The 27346-nt window shown below is 40.3% G+C and overlaps 1 protein-coding gene across 1 annotated transcript; it reads left to right on the top strand.

Annotated features, from left to right (window-relative positions):
- The first annotated feature begins 10933 nt into the window (after positions 1 to 10933).
- Positions 10934 to 26532, top strand: LOC136322158 (olfactory receptor 1J4-like). Its single transcript, XM_066254314.1, has 2 exons — positions 10934 to 11430; positions 25590 to 26532. The coding sequence occupies exons 1-2, from the start codon at positions 10934 to 10936 to the stop codon at positions 26530 to 26532; spliced, it is 1440 nt and encodes a 479-aa protein (XP_066110411.1).
- Positions 26533 to 27346: the final 814 nt, after the last annotated feature.

The following is a 27346-nucleotide window of genomic DNA, read 5'->3' as shown; positions in this document are numbered from 1 at the left end:
AGTTGCTTGTCTTCTATTTTACTAATCCTACCTTCTATCTGGGTTGTTTTATTATCTAAGCTTGTTACCTCGTTTTTCAGCTTGTGAATTGAGTTTTTCATTTCTGTTTGATTTGTTTTTATAGTTTCAATTTCCTTGGTAATATATTCTTTGTGATCATTGAGTTGTTTTCTGAGCTCCCTAAATTGCCTTTCTGTGTTTTCTTGTATATCTCTGAGTATTTTTAGGATTTCTATTTTAAATTCTCTGTCATTTAGCTCCAAGTTTTCGTATATGTTAAATTTTTTCTCCATAGATTTTTCCACATCTATTTGTATTACCTCTCTATCTTTTGTATCCATAATATTCTATTTCCTTTTTCTTATTGGCATCTGAGGGTGGTCTTGTTGATAGCACTAATAAAGAATAAAAAGTAAAAAAAATTGGGTGGGAGGAAAAAAAAGGAAAAAAAAAACACCCCACAAAAAAAACCCCAGTAATAATTTATTATTTCCCCTTCTTTTCTTTCTTCTCTTTCTCTCCTCTCCCCTCCTCCTTAGGGAAATAGCGTGATGACCTGTGAATTATATTATGCTAAATGGAACAAAAACTGCCTATAATGGAGGGCCTGATTTGGGGTGAAGAGTTCAAGGGGCAAAAAAGTGAGTAGGGACCTATTAAATGCAAAAAAAAGAGAAAACCTGAGACAAGTATAAAATGATTTGCTTGTAAGTGATGGTCAACTAAGAGATATAATGAGAGGGATAAGAGGGAAACAGAAAAAAGGAGAAAAAATAATTAAATAAGAAATAAATAAGTAAAAATCTGTTGTATTAAGTGGAGCAAAGACTAAATACAATGGAGACCTTGGGTTGGGAGGAATGCTAATGAGTTAAAAAACAAAGTAAAAAGCACCCTGAATGCCACAAAAACAAACAAACAAAAAAAAACCCCAAAAACAAATACAAAAAAAAACTTGAGTCCCAAATTAAATAATTTGTTCGTGATTGAGGATTGAATGGGAAGAAAAGTAAAAGGAGAAAAGAAGAAATGAATAGAAAGGGAGAAATAAGAAATAGGGAAAAATGAAGGAAGAAAAAAAGGAAAATAAAAAAAACAAAAGGGAGAGAATGAGTGTTAAGGGTTTTGGAGTGTAACCTTAAAGGAGAGTAAGGACAAAGAAAAGAAATAAAATGTAACACTCATGGAGAGTGTAGTTCAAGAAAAAGGAAGAATAAGATGGGCAGAGAATAAAAGGACCGAGGTGGAAGAAATAGAAATAATAATAATATAGGCAAGAAGATAAAAGAAACAAACAACAACAATGAAAAAATAGTGGAACAAGTTATAAAGTCTGTGAATTTTTCTTGGTTTTGAGAGGTTAACTTCTTCCTTTTGTCTTTTCTCTCCCTCTTCCTGGTCAGTGACTCTGTACCCCAGGCTCTGCCCCTGTGTCATGCTTAGGTAGGGATTTGCAGTTGATGGGATTCTATGGCAATGTCATATAATTGGCTTTAGTCTCGATGGTAGTTGTTGGGCAGATAAAATGTATTATGCTCACTTTGTTAAAAATGGCGCTGCCCATGTGAGGCCATCGCCCAGGTGATATTAATGTGTGTTGAGAATCCTTGTAGCCTGGGGCTTGGTTTTGGGATTAAGCCTTTCCCACCCTTTTTGATGTGGGGTGGTACAATCCAATCATGCCTCAGAGAAATGACTTTGTATTAGAGACTTCCCTATTTTGTATATTAGATTAGAGGTTGTGAAGCTACAATATAAAATGGGGGGCAGAACGAGAGTTTGCTCTCTTGGTTCCTGGGATGATTAGCATGAGAGAGCAGAAAGGAGAGCAGAAAGAGGCCATGTGTCTAGGAAAAGCAGCCAAGATGGTGGAGTGCTGAGTGAGATGCCAGTTTGTGTCGAGTTTGTATCTGGGATAAGGAAGGAGATGGGGAACTGAGGAGAATAAAGTTGGTGAGCTAGAAACCTTTGATTCTAGGAAACTCGGATAAGTCAGTGGCTTTGTGAGCACTGAATGTGAGTAGGTTTTGGAGCCCAGTGTGTGTTTTTACTTGCCCGCCAGGTGCAAGCTAGGATTAATGACTATGGCCCATCAGTTTTTGGCTCCGTTGTTTCTTTACCGACTGTCTGAATCCAATGCGAACCTGCATGGGCCAGAAGGCTGCTGTGATAGTGGCCCTGGCTGGCCATGGCTCCTGGCTTTACAGTAGTCAAGGCTTGTTGGTATTTGCAGGGTCCAACAATGAGAGAGTTTGCTTTCCCAGAGCCTGTCTCCTAGTCTCCCCTTCCTGAATTAACAGCCTGGTGATCCAGCTATGAGGCTGCTACTGCTTCTGCCTGGGGAGTAAGAGGCTCAAAGAGCTGGGAAATCCCCACTCTATCCCCACTCAGCAAGGCTCTGGGTAAGGCTCTGGCAGTCAGAACCTCCAGATTAATCAAGCGGGGCTGGGAGCCATTTGTTCTCAAGGTGACTTTCAATAAGCCTCTAGGCCTGTTCAGCGCCTAGCATTCAGTTGGACCACTCAACCCAGGCTTTCCACACTTTGTAGCCTGTTTTGGCTGGTAAGAATAAGCACTAGTCACTGCTTGCTGTATAGATCTTAACATCTGCCAAGTCCCTCTTGTTAGCGTATATCCCTGAGTATGGAGGCTCTGTCAATCAGAAGTTGCCCCACCCCTTTAGCGAGAGGCACTAAAAAATATCACACCTCTTGTCTTGGATCCCTGAGCTGAGAGAGATCTTATCAATTAGAGCCCCGTGGGTCAGTTGGGAGGTGCGCAGACTGTGGGTTAAGCTAATTTCAGTGATTGGATCCTCAGCTGTGCTCCAGAAAGGATTTCAAGCTGCCCGCGTGCCCCTCCCCCAACGCTTGATTGTTAGCTTGAATGGCTGGGTGAGGTGCCCCGCCCTCAGAGAGAAGCTCCAGCATAGGGAAGATAGCTTTGGCACCCTTCCCGCTTGCCTTGCCGCTGGTGGCTGGGGTGCACTGGTCGCGCGGGAGAATGGGGTACTCTGAGTGTGCGGGCGAGTGGGGTGCTCTGGGCGTGTGGGCAAGTGGGATGCTCTGGCATGCGAGCAAATGGGGTGCTCTGGGCACGCCGGTGGCTGGGGACGCTCGTTCACAGTGTGCAGGCCGATGGGGACTCTCGCTCTGCGACCAGATGGTGGCACAGGGCGCACACGGTTTCTCACGGCATGCGGGTGGCTGCTTGCAGCAGCACAGGCTGTTGCTCCCCAAGTGTGGGCAGGCAGTTGCACACGTGAGTTGACTCACCACAGGTGCACTCCCTCCTCAGCTTAAATGAATGTCCGTCCGTGCGGTAGTTAGCTTCCTCCACACCCTCAGCTCCGTCCCGTCTCTCAGATTCAAGTGATAACAGCCCTTTCACCTTCTGTGTGTGTGGAACTCCAGAATGCTCCGAGGATAAATTTTTCTGTTTCTAGTTGAGATTTTGGGGAGATCTGTTGTACGCGCTGCTCACGGTGCCATTTCCGTGACGTCACTCTCTGCTACTGTTAATCTCCATCTTCTCCCTCCCCTTTTTTTTTGTTGTTGTCACAGTTTAAATTTGGTTTTATTGTGTTCTTCTTGGAGCTTTTATGTGTGGCTTTGTTTTATTTTTTGTTCTTTGTATCGGATTGGAGAACCCCCTTTAGTAATTCCTGGAGTGGGGGTTTTCTGATGATAAATTCCCTCATCTTTTCTGTATCTGTGAATGTTTTTATTTCTCCTTCATATTTGAAGAATAGCTTTGATGGGTATAGTATTCGTGGCTGAAAGTTCCTCTCTTTCAGGGCTTTAAATATTGGGGTCCACTCTCTTCTAGCTTGTAGAGTTTCTGTTGAGAAATCGAATGATAATCAATGGACCTTCCTTTATATGTTGTATTCTTCTTTTCCCTTGCTGCCTTGACAATTTTTTCTTTGTTGTTGGTTTGTGCCAATTTCATTATGATGTGTCTTGGAGTAGGTTTGTTGGGGTTAAGAAAACTCGGTGTTCTGTTTGCTTCTTGAATTTGAGGCTTAAGTTCTTTCCACAGACTTGGGAAGTTCTCATCTATTATTTGTTTGAGTATGTTCTCCATTCCATTTTCTCTCTCTTCTCCCACTGATATACCTATTATTCTTATGTTATTCTTTTTGATGGAGTCAGATAATTCCTGTAGGGCTATCTCATTTTTTTTTTAATTTTTGAGTCTCTTTCTTCTTCTCTCTGTTGTGCCACAAATTGCTTGTCTTCTATTTCACTAATCCTACCTTCTATCTGGGCTGTTCTATTAGCTAAGCTTGTTACCTCATTTTTCAGCTCATGAATGGAGTTTTTCATCTCTGATTTGTTTTTATAGTTTCAATTTCCTTGGTAATATATTCTTTGTGATCATTGAATTGTTTTCTGAGCTCCCTAAATTGCCTTTCTGTGTTTTCTTGTATATCTCTGAGTATTTTTAGGATTTCTATTTTAAATTCTCTGTCATTTAACACCAAGATTTCCAATATATTAAATTTTTTCTCCATAGATTTTTCCTCATCTATCTGTGTTACCTCTCTTTCTTTTGTATCCATGATATTCGATTTTCTCTTCCTTAATGGCAGCTGAGGGTGATTTTGTTGATAGTATTAATGAGATTTAATAAAGAATAAAAAGTTTAAAAAAATAAAAATAAAAAATAAAGTTTTCTTTTAAAAATTAAAAATTTTAAAAAAAGAAAAAAAATTATTCCTCCCCCCTTCTTTTTTTCTCTCCTCACCTCTCCCCTCTTTCTTGAGAAAATCTTGTGGTAAACTGTGAATTATATTGTACTAAATAGAACAAACAATGCCTGTAATGGAGGGCCTGAATTGGGGAGAAGTAATAAAGGGACAAAAGAAGGGGATATGGACCCACAAAATGCAAATAATAAAAAAATTTGGGTCAAGAATAAAATGATTTGCTTTTAAGTGTTGGTTAACTAGGAGATATGATGAGAGGAATAAGAGAGAAACAGGAAAATGGGGGGGATTTAAAAATTACTATTGTATTTAGTGGAACAAGAACTAGATAAAATGGAGAGCCAGGGTTGGGTGCACTGCTAGTGAGTTAAAAAAGTGAAGTAAAAAAACCCAAAATGCCACAAACATAAGTTTGAGTCCCAGATAAGATAATTTGTTCATTATTGAGGATTGAATGAGAGGAGATGTAAAGGAGAAGGGAGGAAACTAATACAGAGGGAGAAAAGAAAGAAAGAAAAAAAAAGAAAAAGAAAGAGAGAACCACTAAAAGAAGAAAAAAGAAAAAAAAGGAGAGAGAGAGTTAAGAGTTTTGGAGTGTAACCCTCATAGAGAGAAAGAAAGAGGAAAGAAAAGATAATGGGAGATGTAACACTTATGGGTAGTGTAGTTCAAGGAGAGGAGAGAGTAAGACCGGCAGAGAATTAAACGACCAAATTGGAAGAGAAAAAATAATCAAGACATGAAGATAAGAGAAACAAACGAACAAATAAAATAAAATGGAATAGGTGATAAAGTCTGTGGATTATTCTTGATTTTGAGAGGTTTTCTTTTTGCTTTTTCTTTTCTCTTCCTCTTCCTGGTCGGTGACTCTGTACCCCGGGTTCTGCCCCTGTGGCACGCTCAGGTAGAGGTTTGCAGTTGATAAATCTCTATGGCAATGTCATGTATTGGGCTTCAGTCTCGTTGGCAGTCGAGGCTCATTAGCATTTGTAGGCTCCAACAGTGAGAGAGTCTGTGTTCCCGGATCCTCTCTCCTCGTCTTTCCTTCCTCAGTTAGTAGCCTGGTAATCCAGCTATGGGGTTTCTGCTGCCTCTGCCTGGATAGTAAGAGGCTCAAAGAGCTGGCAACTCCCCACTCTATTCCCACTCAGCACAGGGCTCTGGGTAAGGCTCAGTCAGTCAGAGCTGCTAGCATAATCAGGTGGGGCTTCCACCCACACAAAGGCCTCTGACTCTGCCCCTCTGTGGGATAACATGGGCACCCACTCCCGGGTCGCTTGGAGGAATCTCTCACCCACTATCTGCGCACGCTGACCAGGATATCAGGCCGGCTGTTTCTCACTCCGAGAGAGACCTCAGCCCACACAGAGAAGTTCCAGTGTTGGAATTAGCTCTCCCTCCCTCCCCATGCATGGCTTTTCCAGGGCACTGGGGTGGTCCCGAGATTCTGCTATTTAGCCCACACAAAGGCCTCTGACTCTGCCTCTCTGTGGGATAACACAGGCACCCACTCCTGGGGCTTTCAGAGGAATCTCTCACCCACTATCTGCATGCGCTGACCAGGTGATTGGGGTGAATGGCTGCCCCATTTGTCTTTCTTTATCTGGGTTTGGCACAAGTGTTAGCTTGTATTGCCTGGGTTGCCACAGGCACAGTTTTTCCTAGGCTTGAATCTCTGTGCCACAGCCTGGTTCGGCCATTTGTGCCACGGCCTGGATCTATTCACCCCCTTTGCCTGCCTCAGTTTCTGTACTCTCAATTTCCAGTGAAAGCAGCCCTATTTAGGTTAGGGAGGAAGGCGGAGTATTTCTTACTCCCTATTTCCTTCGGGGTTTGATTATATATTTAGCCAATTTTTCACTCGACCATACCTTCAGGTGTATTATGAAACATCTGGAGGCTCCAAGGATAGATTTTTCTGTTTCCAGTTGAAGATCTTGTTGAGTTTTATCGGTATTGCTTCCTACCATGCCATTACTCTGACGTCATCCTATCCTCTCTCTTCCTCTTAAACAGCCACTGCTCGATTAGTTCAAGAGCATTGGCTCCAGATGCTGAAGATGGCTCTATGGAGCCTTAACTTCAGGTGCTAAAAAAATAGCTTGGTTACAAGCATGGCCCCAGATGCGCACAGCATTAGCCCCAGATGGGCGTCACCAGGTGGATACTGGTCAGGGCATAGTCTCTAACTCCCCTCCTCTCACTTGAAAAAAGAAGAAGAAAGTAATGAATAAATAATAATAAAATAGATGGTAAATAAAGCAGAATAGAATAAGGCAAGACAAATAAACCAAACCACATTTCAAATTAATGCCATAATTAGACTAAAAATGAAAATAAAATATGTAATCTAAATAATTTTTGAAACCAAAATTATGTCTAATACTCTTACAACTATTAAGAAAAAACAACTAAAATCAAAGTTTTAAGCTGTACTTATCATGCTGTTAATTGTGCTATGAGTTCAAGATTCTGAAACCCTTCCCCAGGCACCCAAAGATTCAGCAAATAAGTGACCCTGAGGGAGAGGGAGGGAGTCCCCACTCCTGGGGAAGGTGCTGTGCACACGGAGAAGTAGGGGCTGCAAAGAACTCTATGGTGTTAACTTTGAACTGGAGATATCAATTCAAATTCATGAGTTTTAAAATGTATAATATAAGTAGATAGAAATTTCTATGTTCTATGTCAACATCTACACTGTTCCCATCCCCCATTCTTCCTGTCCAATTCCTGACCCACTTCCTGTGGATCAACATTCCTTTAGTTTCTCACTTTCCAGTTTTTACTTCTTGTGTTTCTCTTATATGCATTTCCCAGTTGGCTTCTCTGAGAAAGTTGAGAATCCTGGAAGAAAATGAACACAGTTTAAGCTTCAAAATGAATAACAATAGTAATGGATTATAGCTCAGAGAGAAAGTATCCATGAGTCCATAATGATATAAATAAATAAATAAATAAATAAATAAATAAATAAAATCAAAGAAGTAGGAATAACAGTTAGTTCCTTATTATGAAGACTACAATTAATAAACATAGAATAAAATATAGAATTAGAAAAATCTCCATTTGGCACCATATTTGCAATTATTTAGTCATTTGGGAATCCCCAATGAATGTTAAATTTAGTGGGCAAAAGTTTAATAAAGAAAAAGTTATGTTTATATAGTATCAAAGTATCTTACCTAAATTATTCTTATTGATCACAAGCTTAAAATAGTGACTTTAAGCAAATGGTATTTTTTGTATGTGGTTTCTATTTTCCCAGCACCATTTATTGAAGAGGCTTTCTTGTCTCCATTTTGTGTTTTTTGCTCCTTAATCAAAGACTATTTGTCCATATATAGGTGGTTTTATTTCTGGGCTCTCAATTCTGTTCCACTGGTCTGTATGTCTGTTTTTCTGCCAGTACCATGCTGTTTTCATTATTGTGGCTCTATAGTATAATTTGAAGTCAGGTAGTGTGATACCAATGGCTTCTTTCTTTTTCCTCATGATTGCTTTAGCTATTTGGGGTTTTTCATAGTTCCATACAAATCTGGTGATTTTTTCTTCTATGTCTTTAATTAATGACATTGGAATTTCTATAGGAATTGCATTAAATTAGTATATTGCTATGGGTACTATGGCATTATACTGAGTGAAATTAGTAAATCAGAGAAAGCTAAGAGCCATATGATTTCAAACATATAGATAGGAGATAAAACTGAAACTTACGGACATAGATAAAAGTGAAGTGGTTACCAGGGGGATCGAGAGGGAGAGGGGGGCTAGGAGTAGGGGTAGAGTGAAGAGAAACAGATGTATGTTGACAGAAAATGATTTGACTTTAGGTAATGAGGATACAACAAAATTAACAGTTCAAAAGTTATAGAAATGTTTACCTGAAATCCATGTACTTTAATTGATCAAATTGTTACCTTGTTAAATTTAATTTTCTAAATAAAATTTTTTTAAAAAGAAAAAAAAATGATAACTTTACAGTAGAGAACCAGGCAGACAGCACCTTCGAACAACTGATCATAAATAAAATATCTAGTAACTTAAGAAATTAATACATACATACATATACATAGAAAAGAAATGTAGTAAAATGTTAATCTAACCATTGGGGAATCTGGATGAAGCCTTTCTGGAATAGTTTGTATCATTTTTACAGCACTTCTGTATGTTTAAATCATTTCAAAATAAAAATATAAAAAGTCCCTTAACCTGCTGGAACAATGCCCAGAAGAAAGGAGCCCCGGGCATCAGTGGAATCAGGGACACTGTCCCCTAAGATTCCAATCCTTCTGGCTACAGCTCCCCAAAGGGCAGTCAGAAATTAGCCCAAAGCTTGGGGACTTTGTTTCAGTCTCTCATTAGTAATTAAGTCTTGTCTTCAACTCATTTAACTGGAGCTGGCTGAGGAGAATGAAGGTCTAGAAGGGCCAGGGCCACAGATGTTTCTTCTCTGTGTCTGGACCTAAGGCCTCCTGAAGAAACCTGAGGAGTCGGGCAGCAGTCTGGAGCAGAAGGGGTCTGACTCAGCAGTGACGGGCACAGGTCAGAGGGGCTGGGACTCTGCCCTTGGTGATGGGTCTGCCTGTGTGCTAGCGGGTCATGTGGGACTCTGTGTCCATGACTGTGTGTGTGTGTGTGTGTGTGTGTGCGTGTTCATGTCTGCGTGATCTGCACCCATGACCTCAAGTATTTTCCTTTGGGGTCCTCCTTCTGAGGCTCCATCAGCTGAGCTATCCAAACCCTAAGCATCTCCCTGTTTCTTAAAACAGACCTGTTATTTTCAGGTACCTCTGTGTGACTGAATCACTATGAATTTTTAAATCTTATATTAATTTTTTAAATATAGAAGGCAAAATATATATATATACACCCAGCAATCATGCTCTGTGAAGTTATTCAGCAGAATCCTATAAACATGGGAGATCTTGGGAAAGTTACTGAAGTCCTTTGCCCTCTGTTTCACCATCTATAACATGGAAAGGACTCTGGTCTGGTGAATCTCCAGAGGCCCAGGTACATGCTTATTGTACAAATGGAACTTGATGTATTTGAGAATATTTTGTCAGATACAAACTATATAAATGAGAAGGAGCAAAATTATCTAGAACGAGGACTATGGAAATTATGGATAACTTTGTGTCCTCAAAGCTCTGAAATAATATATTGTACTTGGCTTCCCTAAGCAAGAGAAAGAAAATTTCAGTGTGTGTTAGTTAAGAGCGAGGATTCTATCACTCAGAAATGTTAGACTGAACCTCATCAGGTAGCTAGATTTTGGCAAGTTTTAATTTATAATAAATGTTTATATATATATTATTATATTAATATATTACGTATCACGTATATTATAGATACAGATACACATGTGTGCCATTCTAACCCAGACTGTACAGTTGTATGCTGACAGAATTTACATCTTTTATGCTTCCATTTCTTAAAAATTAAAATAGTGAAAGAATACAGGTGCATCGTGTCACTGTGAAGAGGTGTTTAACTCTGGGAATGGAGGCTGATGTGTGTTGTGAACTTTATCAGGAAAGGTAGGTAAAGTCCTCAGCCCAGTACCCAAATGTCCACCAAAGTGTTCAGCATTATTCTGAAAGGGAGTTGGTGGACTACTCTAGCATTACAGCTATTCAGGTATCAATGACTTTTAATGGCCTCTCACTTCCAGAATATCATGAGTTTACAGATGCATGTCAGTGGTCTCAAAATGTTCACAGGAGTGTGTGAGAACTCTCCAGTCAGCACCGAGTCTCATGTTACTTTAAGGCATAAACAACTGATAGCAGTTTTCCGGGCTCATCCTCTATTTCTCTCACAGTGAGTCAGTGTGGTGTGGCTCCGGCCTGGGATGAAAACTGTCCCTCCATGCCCATCACCATTTAACCTCACAGAAGTGGGGACCTTGCATTTTTGTTGTTGTTGTTTACTGCTCCATCTCAGTCCTCGGTAGAGGTCCAGACAGAGATTCTGTGTTCTAGAAATACTGCTGAGTGCAACAGTGAACGCCCTCTGAATTCTGTGTAATATTTTCCTGGAGCCACTGTGGGACAGAGCGAGGACACACACTCCTACAGGTGTCATAAATTATTCTGTGTGTGTGTTTAAAAAGAATGGTATTCCTGGAAAATGACAGCATGAGACATGATGGTCCTGGGTGTCCTTTCCAGGTTGCTGAGAGTCCCAAACCTCCTTCCTCCCCAGCGGACGGGGAGCAGCATGGGACCCGAGAACCAGAGCAGCGTGTCCGAGTTCCTCCTCCTGGGGCTCCCCATGCGGCCAGGGCAGCAGCGCGGGTTCTTCACCCTGTTCCTGGGCATGTACCTGACCACGGTGCTGGGCAACCTGCTCATCATCCTGCTCATCAGGCTGGACTCCCGCCTGCACACGCCCATGTACTTCTTTCTCAGCCACTTGGCCTTCTCTGACATTTCTCTGTCATCTGTCACTGTCCCGAAGATGCTCATGAACATGCAGACTCGGCGACAATCCATCTCCTATCTGGGATGTATTGCTCAAGTGTATTTTTTCCAGCTTTTTGGTTGTATAGACAATTTCCTTCTGGCAGTGATGGCATATGACAGGTACGTGGCCATCTGTCACCCTCTATACTACACCACCATCATGAGAGAGGAGCTGTGTGTGCTGCTGGTGGCTGGCTCCTGGATTGTGCCCTGTGTCAATGCCCTGTTGCACACCCTCCTCTTGGTCCGACTGTCCTTCTGTGCCAAAAACACCATCAGCCACTTCTTCTGTGACCTCGCTGCGCTCCTGAAGCTGAGTTGCTCTGACATCTCCCTCAATGAACTGGTTATCCTCACTGAGGGAGGAATACTTTTATTTCTACCATTGTGTGTTATTTTGGGCTCATATGTTTATATAGGGACCATCATCCTGAGGATCCCCTCCACTGAGAGATTCTTTAAAGCCTTTTCCACCTGTGGCTCCCATCTCCTAGTGGTGTCCTTATACTATGGGACAATTGCAGGTGTTTACTTTTTCTCCTCTTCATGGAATTCCAAAGACATCACTGCTTCGGTCATGTACATGGTAGTTACCCCCATGCTGAACCCCTTCATCTACAGCCTGAGGAACAGAGACATCAAACAGGCCTTGGCAATGTGTGCCAACAGGGTTAACTTCTTTAAGTGGCAATCACTACATCCTCTTATTGCAGTCAGGAAAAAGTAAGATATAGCTCCTGTATGGTTGACAGCTCCATATAACTTTAATAGAGTAAGCATTCTGTTGTCATGAATAAGTGTTTTTAATTAACACCTTGATCGTTAATAATAACATTTCTGATTAATATTTTTTTCATCATCTCCTCTATGTAATATGCAAAATCTTAAGCAAAACATTGCATAATTTTATTTAATTTTTTAAATGATTTTAACTTATTTTACATAGATTCTAGTGTTGCCCCGAATGCATCCTCCCTCCCACATATTCCCCTCAACATCTCCCTTGTCCCCCTCCTCATAGCTCAGTCCCTGCCTTCCCTTCAGGTTTATCCCATTCTATCATCCCCTTTCCCTTTGTCCTCTTTTCCTCTGGTCCCTTTGATCTCTCTTTTGTCTCAATTCTGTTCCTCAGTTCACAATGTTCATTGGATTCTTCAAATGAGTGAGGTCATATAATATTTTTCTTTTTCTGCCTGGTTTATTTCACTTAACATAATAGTTTCCAGGTCTAGCCATGTTGTTGCAAAAGGTAAGATTTCCTTCTTTTTCATGGCCCCATATTATTCCATTATATATATGTACCACATGCATTTTAATCCACTTGTCCACTGACGGACACTTAGGCAGTTTCCAGATCTTGGCTATTGTGAACAATGCAAAACATTGCATAATTTTAAGTGCCGATTTGTCCTTTTTCTTTTGAGATAGGTCAGTTTTCGTGTATAATGTATTGTGAGGACACACTGATTTAGCTTCAAGATATGCTCCTGATGAAACCTGCTTTCTTTCTCTTTTTTTTCTTATACCGAACCCTTTTTGCTGGCTCACACTGGCTTTCAGCTTATTTGGTGCAATTCTTCCAACTCATACTCAATGTCATCGTGTAGATAGATCACAATCGGCCATAGTAAGAATAATTACACTATGGCCTGACCTGTGGTGGTGCAGCGGATAACGCGTCGACCTGGAAATGCTGAGGTCGCCGGTTCGAAACCCTGGGCTTGCCTGGTCAAGGCACATATGGGAGTTGATGCTTCCAGCTCCTCCCCCCTTCTCTCTCTCTCTCTCTCCCTCTCTCTCTCCTCTCTAAAAATGAATAAAGAAAAAAAAGATTTTTAAAAAATGAATAACTACACTATGAAAATGTGTCGTTACTACAAAGTGAGGCCTCTTAAAACAGAGAGAGGGTGACTTTTATAAAAGTATTTAGCAATATAACACTTCATTTATAATTAGGAGATATTTGTACCAATGGGTCCTACCTAAAATTCTTACCTATTCTGATATTACTATATTACTACTATTAACTATAGATCTAGATACATATAGAGATATACATAGATAGAAAGGCTATAATAGTATCAGAAGTAATGAAGCAGCTTTCTTGAGGTTAATGTTTACGTGGTATTCCTTTCTCATCACTGTAATGTTTTTATGGGCTTATCTTTGTGCAGTGTCCTTTGTTAATCATTTAAAGTTAGATTTTGTTGCTTTTATTCAGAACAACCATTAGTATATTTATGGAGAATTTTACCTACTGACATCTGGGTGTCATAATATATTTGAATTTCTATTTTCTGTATTATTATGTTTTCTATTATATACACCTGTTTCACATTTATTCTCTTGCCTTTTTCCTTCCTATTTATTAAATATATATTTTGTCACTCCATCATCTCTCTTCAACCTATTAGTCACTCATTATTATTATATAAATATGTTATAACTCTTTTCTGTGCTCTGTGATCACATTACTTTCTACTTTCTCCTTAATTATTTAAATTGCATTTTAATATTCAAAACAAAAAATTTACCACTTTTTCTTATTGATGTCTAGAATCCATTGAACTTTGGGTGATGGGAATGCAGCATAATCAAATGTCAAAATAACCTAGAGATGTTTTCTCTGAACATATGTACCCTGATTTACCAATGTCAACCCATTAAAATTAATCAAAAAAAAAAGAATTTGTCTCAGGGCTAATCCAGGCAGTTAGAAGAATAGTATAAGGATGCTATTTCTGCTTCTCAGGCCACATCCTGCAAAAGGGGCCCCAAGAAAATTGGTGATTAGGCTCCTCTGATTTTGCCAATTGGATTAAAAAAAATAGGTCAGGAACACCCTGAAATGGAACTAACAATACATGGGCATAAATTTAAAGGACTTTTAGATACTGGAGCTGATGTATCTGTTATTGCTAAGCTACACTGGCCTCCTTCCTGGCCCACTCATGCAGCAGCCGCAAAATTACAAGGTATAGGGCAGAGTAAATTCCCTCAACGAAGTTCTAGTTTTTTACATTGGGAAGATTAAGAGGTCATTCTGGATTTTTTAAGCCTTATGTGCTCCCTGGATGGCCAGTTAATTTGTGGAGTAGAGATGTTTTGAAAAATACGGAAGCGTTGCTTGTCAGTCCTAATGGTCTAGTCAGTGCTCAGATGCTTGCTCGGGGATTTTTGCCCACTAAGGGAGTAGGGAAAGAACAGCGAGGAATTCTCACCCACATAGAAGTGGCACCCAATACCAGAAGGTGTGGATTAGGATATCAAGATTTAGCATAGGGGCCTTGGTAGCTCCTGCTACCTCAATAATGCATTGTGCAGACCCAATTACTTGGAAATCAGATAATCCTGTATGGGTAGACCAATGGCCCCTTCCTCAGGAGAAACTTAGGGCAGCTGTTCAATTGGTACAAGAGCAGCTACAGCTTGGGCACATTGAACCATCTAATAGCCCATGGAATACACTTCCATATTTTGATCTTGTCACCTCCTGGATTATCAAGGGGCATAGGTGACCCTTACAGCTTATAGGTTTTGAGCCTCAAAATTATTGTGGTTCCTTTTTTCAAAAGATCAACAACAATGACTCTGGGAAACTTCCACTAAATGGCAAATCACATTTGCAAATCAATGGACAACTTTATACTGAAACAGTCAACATAAAATCAGCTCAAAGACTAGAATTACATGACATTATCTTGGCTTTTCAGCATTTGCCATATTCCTCCTTTAATCCATATACACACAGCAAATATTTACTTATGGTTGTTTCCACTAAAAAGACTGCTGTCTTAGGGACAACTGCTGATGAACTATTTCAGCAGTTCCTCCTTCTTCAAAGACTTGTATGTCAACATAGAGCTCCATGTTTTATAGGACATACTCGAGCTCACTTGATGCTCCCTGGAGCTTTAGCACAAGGGAATGCCCTTGTTGATCAAACTACCCAAAAGAAAATTATTTGGAGCAACCATGATAGATCGAGCAATTCAGTCTCATACTATTCATCACCAGAACACTGCAGCCCTGTGTAAACAGTTTCAACTTTCTTGGGAAGTAGCACAGCAGACTGGTAAATCCTGTCCAAGGGGTCCTATATTACAGTCTGTCCCTTCATTTGGAGGACTCCTCCCAGGACAACTTTGGCAAATGGATGTTACTCATATACCTTCATTTGGTAAACAGTCCTATGTCCACGTTACAGTGGATACCTATTCTGGATTTATAGTAACCTCTGTCAGAACAGGAAAGGCTGCTAAGCATGTTATAGCTCATTGTCTGTATGCATTTTTCTATTATTGGATTCCCTAAACTGGTTAAACTGACAATGCTCCTGCATATTTAGCAAAAGCATTTACTGTATTTTGTCAAACCTTTTGAATTATGGGTATTTCTTACAATCTTTAAAGTCAAGGTATTATTAAAGTGTACCCAGCAAATATTTAAGGTCAATTTAAAAAAATCTAAAAGGGGAGAGTCATATCCTGGAACTCATATGGGTTTACCATATCATGCTTTTTACTTAAAAATTTTTAAATTTCTTTTGAATGTTTATGAACAGGAGATGCCAAATCTTTTTCTCCTGCAAACTTCTACCTTCTTTTATTTGATCCAGCTAATAACACTGTTTTGTCTTTTTCCAAATAGCTCCAGATATATGGAAAAGGTTTATATAGGCTGATGGGGATCCTCAAATCCCTCAGAGAGATCTTCTGAGCATGGCTTTTAAGGTACCAAGAGGCAGAAAAAGCCCAATAGAGATCAGGTGAACTACCAGCTTTTAGGATATGCCCTTAAAGGCTCCAACGCCCCAAAGGAGTCTCATAGGATCCCATCTGGGTCCTGCTTCAATAGTGAATAGGAAGGTCATTGTGCTAAAGCCTGCCAGGCTTACATGCCTTTGCTGTGAGGAAAAAGGGACACTGTAAGGTAGGCATCCCCTTCGCTCCTGTAAGGGAAGGTTCAGTCTCTTCCATCCCTGCTCCAGCCACCTATGACCTAACCTTGCCCAGAATGCTGGGGTTTGCCAATGAAGGCTGAAAGTGCCCAGGGCCATCAGCCCCATCTATGACACTGTGGACGAGCCTAGGGTATTTCTTCCAAGAAGCAGGTAAACTGATCTCACTTGCACAAGGGCCACTTAACTATGTCTTGCCTGAATAGTCAGGTTTTTTATTCTTCCTTCGAAGATCTCTGTTGTGGGTGCTAATACTCCTATTTTCTGCTGCTTTGTTTAATATATAGTGTTTCCTTTATTCCTCCTACCTCAATGCCCCACTCATATTTCAGGCTGGAACCTACTCCTAATTTAGAGCTCTCTTTCCTCCTTTTGCCAACTTCTATTATGAATTTACCTTTGCCACCCAGCTAAGTGTATCCCAAGGTTCTCTTTACCACACCACAGTCACAGAGCTCCAGGGAAAAGCAACCTGGTCTCATCTCTCCAGGCAGAGGAGAACAGAAGCTCCATCTCCACACATGCTGCAGATGGCTTTTCCAGTCTACCTGAATCATTACCAGCTAGAAGCAGCGGTCATTGGGACTTGGATGTGAGCTGCAAAGTATAGAATTCTGACAACAATTCCAGTGTCATGCAGACTTTTCCTGGATGTGGACTTTTCCTGGACTCCTGCTCCTTGTGACAGCTCCTAACAGACTGAACTGTGGTTGGGTTGCATTTGCAGGGATTTGGAATGGTGTTGGTGCCAACTTGAACTTGGTGAACATGTTAAGGACACTACTCTTTTATGGATTCTTGCTTTATTGGCCAAGAGTTTGCTTAAAGGCCTTAATCACTGTAAAAATAAATAGAAGACTGGATAAAGAAATGTGACACATATACACTATGGTATACTACTCAGCCATAAGAAATGATGACATCAGATCATTTACAACAAAATGGTGGGATCTTGATAACATTATATGGAGTGAAATAAGTAAATCAGAAAAAAAAACAAGAAATTGCATGATTCCATACGTTGGTGGGACATAAAAACGAGACCAAGAGACATGGACAAGAAAGAGTATGGTGTTAACGGGGGGGGGGGGGGGGGGAAGGGAGGGAAGGAGGGAGAGAAGGGAGAGGGAAGGAGGAAGAGAGGGGGAGGGGGAGGGGCACAAAGAAAACTAGATAGAAGGTGACGGAGGACAATCTGACTTTCGGTGATGGATATGCAACACAACAGAATGACAAGATAACCTGGACATGTTTTCTTTGAATATATGTACCCTGATTTACTGATTTCACCCCATTAAAATTAATAAAAATTTATTTATAAAAAAAAAATAAATAAAATGCATTGACCTGAAGGACCCTCATCACCCATATCTCATTTGCCACCTCTAAAGAACACACTGTAGAACATCAATATATTTAATTATATATCAGATGTTAAAAAATAACAACCAAGGTATCTACGAATCAATATGGAGAAATATCAGGCTACCTGGTTAAATGGGAAAAGAGCAAAGTATAAAGGAGCATTTATAGCATGCTACTTTTCATGTAAAAATGAAAAAAAAATACAATGCACATATGTCTGCCTATTCCAGCAAACAAAAACAGAGGAAGAATAAACAGACTCTCATAACACTGTGTAACTACAGGAGGTGGGCCAGAAGAATCAGAAGAAGAGTATGAGTATTTGTACAGTTTGACTATCTTTTGTTTTGCTACTAAAAATTCATAGGAAAGGTGATGAATAGAGCAAGACAGAATAAAACAAAACAAATAAGCCCAACTATGTTGCAAATTACTACCATGATTAGACTAAAGGGGAAAATAAAATAAGTAATTTAAGTAAATCTTGAAGCCAGAATCATGTCTTTATACAATCACAATAAAAAAGGAAAGTTTTAAGCTATAATGTGTTATTAACAGTGATATGATTTCAAGATTCTGAAATAGCTCACCATGAGTCCAAGGATTCAGCAAATTAGTAAACACAGAGGAAAAGGAGTGAGTCCTCCCTCAGGGAAGGTGCTGTGCACATGGAGAAGGAGAGGATGGAAAGAACTCTCTCCCATCAAAGTAGAATTGGACATATCAATTTGAACTGATGGATTTAGAAAGGTATAAATAGATAGAACTGTATATGTTCTATGCCAGCATCTACACTGTTCCCATCCATAATCTTTCTGTCCCACTCCTTACCCATTTCCTATGGGTAAACATTCCCATAGTTCCTTACTTTCTAGTTTTTACTTCTTGTGTTTCTTTTCTATATATTTCCCAGTTGTCTTCCCTAAGATCATTTAATATCCCTATAAGTAATGAACACACCAAAAGTTCAAAATGAATAACAACAGTAATGGATTATAACTCAGAGAATAAGAAGAATCTATGAGTCTATAATGATATAAAAAAATAAATAAAAAGCAAACGAGTGGGGAGTAAGGGTAAATTCCTTCTTACAGGAGATTACAATTAATAAATATAGAAGACATGATAGAATTATTAATATCGCCATTTGGCGACCACATGTGCACTAATTTTCTCATATGAGAATCACCACCTGACCAGGTGGTGGTGCAGTGAATAGAGCATAGGACTGGAACGCGGAGGACCTAGGTTCAAAACTCCGAGGTCGCCAGCTTGAGCACATGTTCATCTGGTTTGAGCAAGGCTCACCAGCTTGAGCCCAAGGCTTTAGCAAGGGGTCACTTGGTCTGCTGTAGCCCCCTGGTCAAGGTATGTATGAGAAAGCAATCAATGAACAAGTGAGATGCCACAATGAAGAAATGATGCTTCTCATCTCTCTCCCTTCCTGTCTGTCTGTCCCTATCTGTCCCTCTCTCTGTTTCTGTCACACACACACACACACAAAAATCACCAATAGGTGTTAAATATAGTGGGTGAAATTATAATAGTTATGTTCATATAGTTTCAACATATCTACTCAAATGATACCTCTAAAAGACAAGGTTAAAAGAATAACTTTTTAAATTTTTATTTTTAATTTATTGTGATAACGTAGTTCCCCAAACCACATGTGTCCATCTCAATATCACCCCATCTACATATAGCACGTGCACCCCTGGCCCCATGCAGGTCTCTCTCTGCCCCCATCTCCCCCACTCTGCACTTCTCTCCCCACCTCCTCACCCCTTTCTCTCGGGCTGTGGCCTCCCTGCTGTCTGTACCCACGTGTTATGTGTGTATGTTATCTTAGCTAATCCCTTCCTCTCCTTTCATCCCATCCCCACCCCTCCCCTTTGAGGACTGTATCTGGTCCACGTGTCCAGGCCTTTGTTTCTACTTTGTCCATCAGTGTCTTGTGTTCATTAGATTTCACTTATGAGCGGGATCATATGGTATTTAAAAAATGGTAACTTTATACTAGAGAACCAGGCAGACACCATCTTAACCAGCTGATCAAGGATAAAAGCATGAATTATTAGGAAAATTAATATCATAACTAATAATATGCACTGTGGCACATCTGCTGAAAATCTAAGCCTGAAATATACATATTGATATATAAGTACATTCACACAGAAGACATACTTAGTAAAATGTTAATGGAACCATTGGGGAATCTGGGTGAAGCCTGTCCAGAAATTCTTCACAACTTTTCTATATTTTTAAAATCACTGCTTGTTTTGTTGTCAGTTTTTGCTGTGCAGAAGAGTTTTAGTTTTATATAGTCCCTTTCATTTATTTTTGCCTTTACTTCCTTTGCCTTTGGGGTCAAATTTATAAATTGTTCTCTATGGCCAAGGTCCATGAGTTTAGTGACTATGTTTTCCTCTATGTAATTTATTGTTTCAGATCTTATGTTTAGGTCTTTGATCCACTTTTAATTAATTTTGTGCAGGGAGACAACCTGTGGTCAAGGTTTATTCTTTTGCATATGTCTTTCCAATTTTCCCAGCACCATTTATTGAAGAAGCTTTCTTTTCTCCATTGTGTTTTTGGCACCTTTGTCAAAGATGATCTGTTGATATATATGTGGTTCTATTTCTGGTGTCTCAATTCTGTTTCATTGGTCTGTGTGTCTATTAGGTGGGACACAAAACTGAGACTTATGGATGTAGGTAAGAATGTAGTGGTTACCAAGGGAGAAAGATGGAGGGGAGAGGGGGTTGGGAGAAGGGTCTAAAGAGGGACAAATATAAGATGACAGAAAATGATTGGGCTTTGGGTGATGTATATACAACATAATTGATTATTCAAATAATATAGTGATATTTGCATGAAATCTATGTACACTTGTTGATCACTGTCACCCTGTTAAATATAATTTTCTAAATAATAAAAAACAATTAAAATCACTACCAAATAACAAGTTGAAGAACACTTTGTCCTAGCAGGAACACCGACTGAGAAGAAAGGAGCCCAGGGCATCAGTGGAATCAGGGACACTGTCCCCCAGGACTCCAGTCCCTCTGGCTCTGGGACACACCGCTCCCCAAAGGGCAGTCAGAAAGTAGCCCGAAGCCTGGGGACTGGGTTTTAGTCTCTCGTTAGTAATTAAGTCTTGTCTTGGACTCATTTCCCTGGAGCTGGTGAGGAGAATGAAGGTCTAGAAGGGCCAGGGCCACAGATGTTTCTTCTCTCTGTCTGGACCTAAGACCTCCTGAAGAAACCTGAGGAGTCGGCAGCAGTCTGGAGCAGAAGGGGTCTGACTCAGCAGTGACGGGCACAGGTCAGAGGGGCTGGGGCTCTGCCCTTGGCGATGGGTCTGCTTGGGTTCTAGCAGGTCATGTGCGAATCTGTGTCCATGACTGTGTGTGTGTGTGTGTGTCTGTGTGTCTGCATATATAGTGTATGCTTATGTACATGCTGTTTGATAGCTCTGTGTGTGTGTGTGTTGTTGTGTGAATGGGGGGGGTGGGAGCTATGTATCTAACTCATATCCTGACCCTCTTTCTGAGTTTGACCTTATCTAGGCCCTATTTTAGTGGGTATAGACCAACTGAACACCTCCTGCTGTGTGACTAGGGACTCCTGGTTCATGCCTGTGACCATAAACACCTGCAGCACAGCTGGGCATCAGGAGTGAGATTGTCGTCTCAGCTGCTGGACAATAAGATGCCGACCTCACAGGGGACCAAGGTTAGAGAGGGCTCACACCTCTCTCTACAACATGTGCTGCTGCCCGTGCGAGCTGTGTTTGTGGGGGAGACACTTGTGTGTGACAGCAGGAAGGTGGTATTGTTTGCCTTTTTCTGTGTGTGTGTTACCATGTGTATGTGACACGTAGATGGTAGTGTAATGACCACATCTGTGACCGACTAGGCGGACCTGCTCCATGCTGACTACCCTCCCCCAGCAGGGGGTGGGTCAGAGGGGGCGGGAGTGCTGATGGTGTAGCGAGTGTGGCTTGGTGTACATAGTTTGTTGGTGTGTATTGTTGTGAGATATTGGAATACTGTGTGGTCTCGTGTGTTTCTGGTGATGTGTTTGTACAGAGCCTGAGTTCTGCATATGTGGTGGGTTGAGTATTCACTAGGTGTGAAATGAATAAGAAGTGTCAATGTGCATTCTGAGTATGTTTGTAGGTGAGTGGTACTTGTACGTTGTGTATGTCTCACTTTGTGTGTTAATTGTATGTATGTATATGAGTGTTTATTAGCTGAACCATGTATTGGCTGTCCTTCCCTTAGTAAAGGAACTTGGGCACAGGTGAGTAGTAATGTGAAACATGGTGTGTGTGTGTCTGTGTGTGTGTGTCTGTGTGTGTGTGTGTGTGTGTGATCTGCACCCATGATCTCAAGTATTTCCTGAGGTGTCTTCCTTCTGGGGCACTATAAGCTGAGATTATCAAAATCTAAGCATTTCCCTGTTTCTTTTTTTTAAAAAATATTTATTTTTATTAAATTTAATGCAGTGACATTGATAAATCAGGGAACATATGTTGAGAGAAAACATCTCCAGATTATTTCAACATTTGATTATGCTGTATACCCCTCACCCAAAGTCAGATTGTCTTCTGTCACCTTCTATCTGGTTTTCTTTGTGCCCCTCCCCTCCTCCCACTCCCTCTCTCCTTTCTCCCCCCTAAACCCCCCCGTTACCATCACATTCTTGTCCATGTCTCTGAGTCTCATTTTTATGTCCCATCTATGTATGGATTCATATAGTTCTTAGTTTTTTCTGATTTACTTATTTCACTCTGTATAATGTTATCAAGGTCCATCCATGTTATTGTAAATGATCCGATGCCATCATTTCTTATAGCTGAGTAGTATTCCATAGTATATATGTACCAAAGCTTTTTAATCCACTCGTCCTCTGACGGACAGTTGGGCTGTTTCCAGATCTTTGCCATTGTGAACAATGCTGCCACAAACATGGGGGTGCATTTCTCCTTTTGGGGCAGTTCTATGGTGTTCTTGGGGTATATTCCTAAAAGTGGGATAGCTGGGTCGAAAGGCAGTTCGAGTTTTAATTTTTTGAGGAATCTCCATACTGTTTTCCACAGAGGCTGCACCAGTCTGCGTTCCCACCAGCAGTGCAGGAGGGTTCCCTTTTCTCCACATCCTCACCAGCACTTATTCTGTGTTGTTTTGTTGATGAGCACCATTCTGACTGGTGTGTCCCTGTTTCTTGAAATGGATTTTCTGTCATGTTCATGTACTGGAGCATGACTGAGTCATTTACAATTTTGCAACCATTTCTTTACTTTATTATTAAACATCCTATGCAAATAATAAAACTACTCCAGACATCATCAAGCAGTGTGAAGTTTTGGGCAGAATCACTATCAAATTGCAGTGATTCAATATAAAAATACAAACACATAACAGAAGAAAAGAGCTACAAAGCAAAAACTTGATGAATTTTGGTATTTTATTCTGTTCTAGTCTATTAAAATTGACTTTATGAATTAGGAAAAGAAAATTATTAATAAAGTCATTTATCCATTTATTATGTTTAAGATGTTATGGCAAAAAAAGTAAAAACATTCTAGATTTAAAATTGATAGATGATATCATCTAATGGTGAAATTTTAAATCAAAGGATACTTTATCACCATTTGCAGAATAAATCTTTAGTGTAAGAGGCTTGAAATCATTGTGGTTTCCCCACTGCACTAGACATTGTTTTGCATTGCTGTCAAAAAATTTTAAAGCCACCACTTAAACTTCCCTAATGCTATCTGCCTATTCTCTTTTTAATGGAATCATCACTAATAATGTATATGAAGAGAGATGTTGGGGACCGAAATAAACAGGGTATCTTTACAATCTGGATATCTTGGGGACAGAGGTGCTGGGCTTAACCCCCCACCTCACCTGCCTAGTTAACAAAGAGCTATGCCTGATTCTCGCTTGTCCCACCCATGTTCTCCAGAAGAGGCGGGAAGCTAGTTTCTTATTGGTGTAAAGTTAGATATGAATGGTATGGTGGGTGTTGTCTTTGAGTTGTCTTTGAAACAACTGAATTGCTAATGTACCATGTTTTTACCATGAATAAATATGGATGCGCTTCTGGGGGCCACCATTGCATCAGCTTAAGAGCAGTAGAGACTGTTCGCCATGCTGTCCTCCCGAACCCATCTTTAAGTCTCTATCATTTATTCAATTTCATACCTTTTCCTGTTCGAGACCCCATAATAGACTCATTGCTGCTGAACTGCGACAGGGAGGCCCAGGTGTGACTGGGAATAATGACTGTACACTCAGTCTAATCAATTGGTTTGAAAAATGTTTTCATAAGAACTCATTTACTTTTCTCAAACAAAATCTCATTAGGAACCCTCAAATAAAAAGTAGAAAAAACAAAAACCAAAAAAAATTGCAGTGAAATGTTGGAAAAGTAATTAAATCCTTTGTCTCAGTTTCCACATGTATAAAAAGGAAAGAATTAGGTTTGTCTCGTGAATCTTACAGATACCTTCAGTAGAACTTTATTGTATAAAGAGAGGTCATTGTATTTGAGAATGTTTTGTCAGCTGAAAAAATGATAAATATGTAGGAATTTAATTATCTAGGAAAAGGAGTAAGAAAATTTTGGACAACTTTGTGTCCTCACAGTTATAAAATAATATACTGTGCTTGGCTCCCCTGACCAACAAAAGGGACATTCCCATGTGTGATGGTTAGGAGCGTGGGTTCTGGTCACACAGACACGTTAGACTGAACCCCACGAATCAGTAATAATTTTTAATTTATAGAAAATGGTAGTACATATATATCAAGTTATATACATTACACATCATATATTTCATAGATATAGATATATACATCTCTGTGTGCCCTTCTGTCCCCTATGGCACAGTTGTGTACCTGCAACATTCGTGTCATTTATGTTTCTATTGCTTAAAAACTAAAATAGTTGAAAGAACACATATCTTTAGTGCTGCTATGAAGATATCTTAGACTCTGGGAAAGTAAGCAGTTCTGTGGATTTACTCAGGAGTCGTACGTAAAGTCTTCAGCTCAGTACCCAAATGTTGACCAAAATATTGAGCATTATTATGAAAGATATTTTGAAGACTATTCTAGTTTCAGAGCTATTCAGGCATCAAGTGGCTTTAAATGGCCACCCGTTTCAAGAGTGTCCATGAGTTTACAGCTGTAGGTCAATGGGACCTGGCAGGTTCACTAGAGTGTGACAGTGCTCCAACAAGGTCAACTCTGCACTGAAGGTTCTTTCTCTCTCTCTCCATATTTTTTTTTTTTGGAGAGACATAGAGGAATGACAGAGAGAGAGAGAGAAGGGGAGAGATGAGAAGCACCAACTCTTACTTGCTTCATTTAGTTGTCTATTGATTGCTTCTACTAATTTGACTTCAAGCTAGTGACCTTGGGCTCAAGTCAGTGACATTGGGACCACATCAATAACTCACACTCAAGCTGGCAATCCAGTGCTCAAGATGAAAAGCCTGCACTTTGGCTGGTGACCTCGGGGTTTCAAACCAGGAACCTCAGTGTCTTCGGTGGATGCTCTATCCACTCTGCCAACACCACAGGTCAGGCTGGAGTCTTATGGTTTTTAAGGTAGAAACAACTGATACCAGTTTAGAGGATCAATTCTATTTCTGCCACAGTGAGTCAGTGTGGTGTGGCTCTGGCCTGGGGAAGAAATGATCCCTCCATGCCCATCACGATCTAACCTCACAGAAGTGGGGACTTTGCTTTTTTGTTCATTGCAACATCTCTGTTTTTAGTGGGGTCCAGCCACAAACTCATGTTCAATAAATAATGGTGTATGAAACAGTGAACACACCCTTGTCTGTCTAATAAAGTTTTATTGGCTCTTTGGGGCGTGATGTTTTCTATAACCAAACTGAAATAAAGCAAAAATGTATATACATCCACAGGTGTGAGAAATTAATACATGGGTACTAAAAATTCATGGTTTTCCTGGAGAATTACAGTATGAGATGTGATGGTCCTGGTCATCCTTTCCAGGTTGCTGAGAGTCCCAAACCTCCTTCCTCCCAGCAGACAGGGAGCAGCATGGGGCCTGAGAACCAGAGCAGCGTGTCCGAGTTCCTCCTCCTGGGGCTCCCCATGCGGCCAGGGCAGCAGCGCGGGTTCTTCACCCTGTTCCTGGGCATGTACCTGACCACGGTGCTGGGCAACCTGCTCATCATCCTGCTCATCAGGCTGGACTCCCGCCTGCACACGCCCATGTACTTCTTCCTCAGCCACTTGGCCTTCTCTGACATTTCTCTGTCATCCGTCACTGTCCCAAAGATGCTCACGAACATGCAGACTCGGCAACAATCCATCTCCTATGTGGGATGCATTGCTCAGATGTATTTTTTCATGTTTTTTGCTAGTATTGACAATTTCCTCCTGGCAGCAATGGCATATGACAGGTATGTGGCCATCTGTCACCCTTTATGCTACACCACCATCATGAGAGAGGGGCTGTGTGTGCTGCTGGTGGCTGGCTCCTGGATTTTGTCCTGTGGCAGTGCCCTGTTACACACCCTCCTCTTGGTCCGACTGTCCTTCTGTGCCAACAACACCATCAGCCACTTCTTCTGTGAACTCACTGCGCTCCTGAAGCTGAGTTGCTCTGACACCTCCCTCAATGTGCTGGTCATCTTCACTGCGGGAGGATTGTTTTCAATTCTGCCTTTGTGTATTATTTTAAGCTCCTATGTCCATATAGGGACCATCATCCTGAGGGTCCCCTCCACTAAGAGACTCTATAAAGCCTTTTCTACCTGTGGCTCCCATCTCTTTGTGGTGTTCTTATACTATGGGACACTTATAGGTGTTTACTTTTTCTCCTCCTCGTTGGATTTCAAAGACATCACTGCTTCGGTCATGTACACGGTAGTTACCCCCATGCTGAACCCCTTCATCTACAGCCTTAGGAACAGAGACATCAAACAGGCCTTGGAAATGTGTGTCAACAGGGTTAGTGTGCAGTCAGGAGCACAATGAGCTCTATTTTCTAAAATAGTATATGGTTGACATCTCCATATAACTTTAATAAAATATCTATTCTGTTTTCATGTATAAGTGTTGTTATTATGTCATTGTGTCAAGTTTGCCAACTAGTTTGTTAATAATTGTTCCTAATTAATATTTTTCTTTGTTCATCTTGTCTTCTTTGATGTATGCAAAGTTATGCAAAACACTGCACAAATAAAAATGTGAATTTGTCTTTTTTCCCTTGAGATACTTTAGTTTTTGGATCTGTCGTGGGGACGCACTGATTTAACATCATGATATGCTCTTGATTAACCCTACTCTTTTTTTGAGCTGATTTTCTTTATGCTGGCTTACACTGGCTTTAAGCTGACTTGGTTCAATGTTCCCAACTCACAGTGAATGGCATCATGTTGGTATACTGCAATCAGCCAGGGTAATAATAATTACAATATAAAAATGTGCAGGTGCTCCAAAGTGAAGCTTCTTAAAATAGGGAGAGGGGACTTTTATAAATGTATTTAACAACAGCCTACTTCATGTATAATTAGGAGATATTTCTAGCATTAGGCTATTTTACACACCTGTTTCATATTTATTCTCTTGCTTTCCTCCTTTTTATTTATTAAAAACATATTTGGTTACTTACTCCATCACCCCTCCTTAACTTACTAATCATTCATTATTATTATAATTTTATAACTTTTTTCTGTGCTTTGTTAACATTACACTTTACATTCTCCTTAATTATTTAAATTGCATTGTAGTATTCAAAACATAAAATTTACCATTCTAGCTTTTTGTATCTACATTTCACGGCCATTAA

This window comes from Saccopteryx bilineata, chromosome 2 (assembly GCF_036850765.1).
Source record: "Saccopteryx bilineata isolate mSacBil1 chromosome 2, mSacBil1_pri_phased_curated, whole genome shotgun sequence".
Lineage (NCBI taxonomy): Eukaryota > Metazoa > Chordata > Mammalia > Chiroptera > Emballonuridae > Saccopteryx > Saccopteryx bilineata.
Note: the sequence above shows the minus strand (reverse complement) of the source record. Positions and strands in the feature narration are given on the sequence as shown.

Coding starts and splice junctions, on each gene's coding strand:
- LOC136322158 (XM_066254314.1), top strand. CDS start 10,934: ATGGGACCCGAGAACCAGAGCAGCGTGTCCGAGTTCCTCCTCCTGGGG. Junction 11,431..25,589: donor ACCCTCCTCTTGGTCCGACT/GTCCTTCTGTGC, acceptor GACAGGGAGCAG/CATGGGGCCTGAGAACCAGA.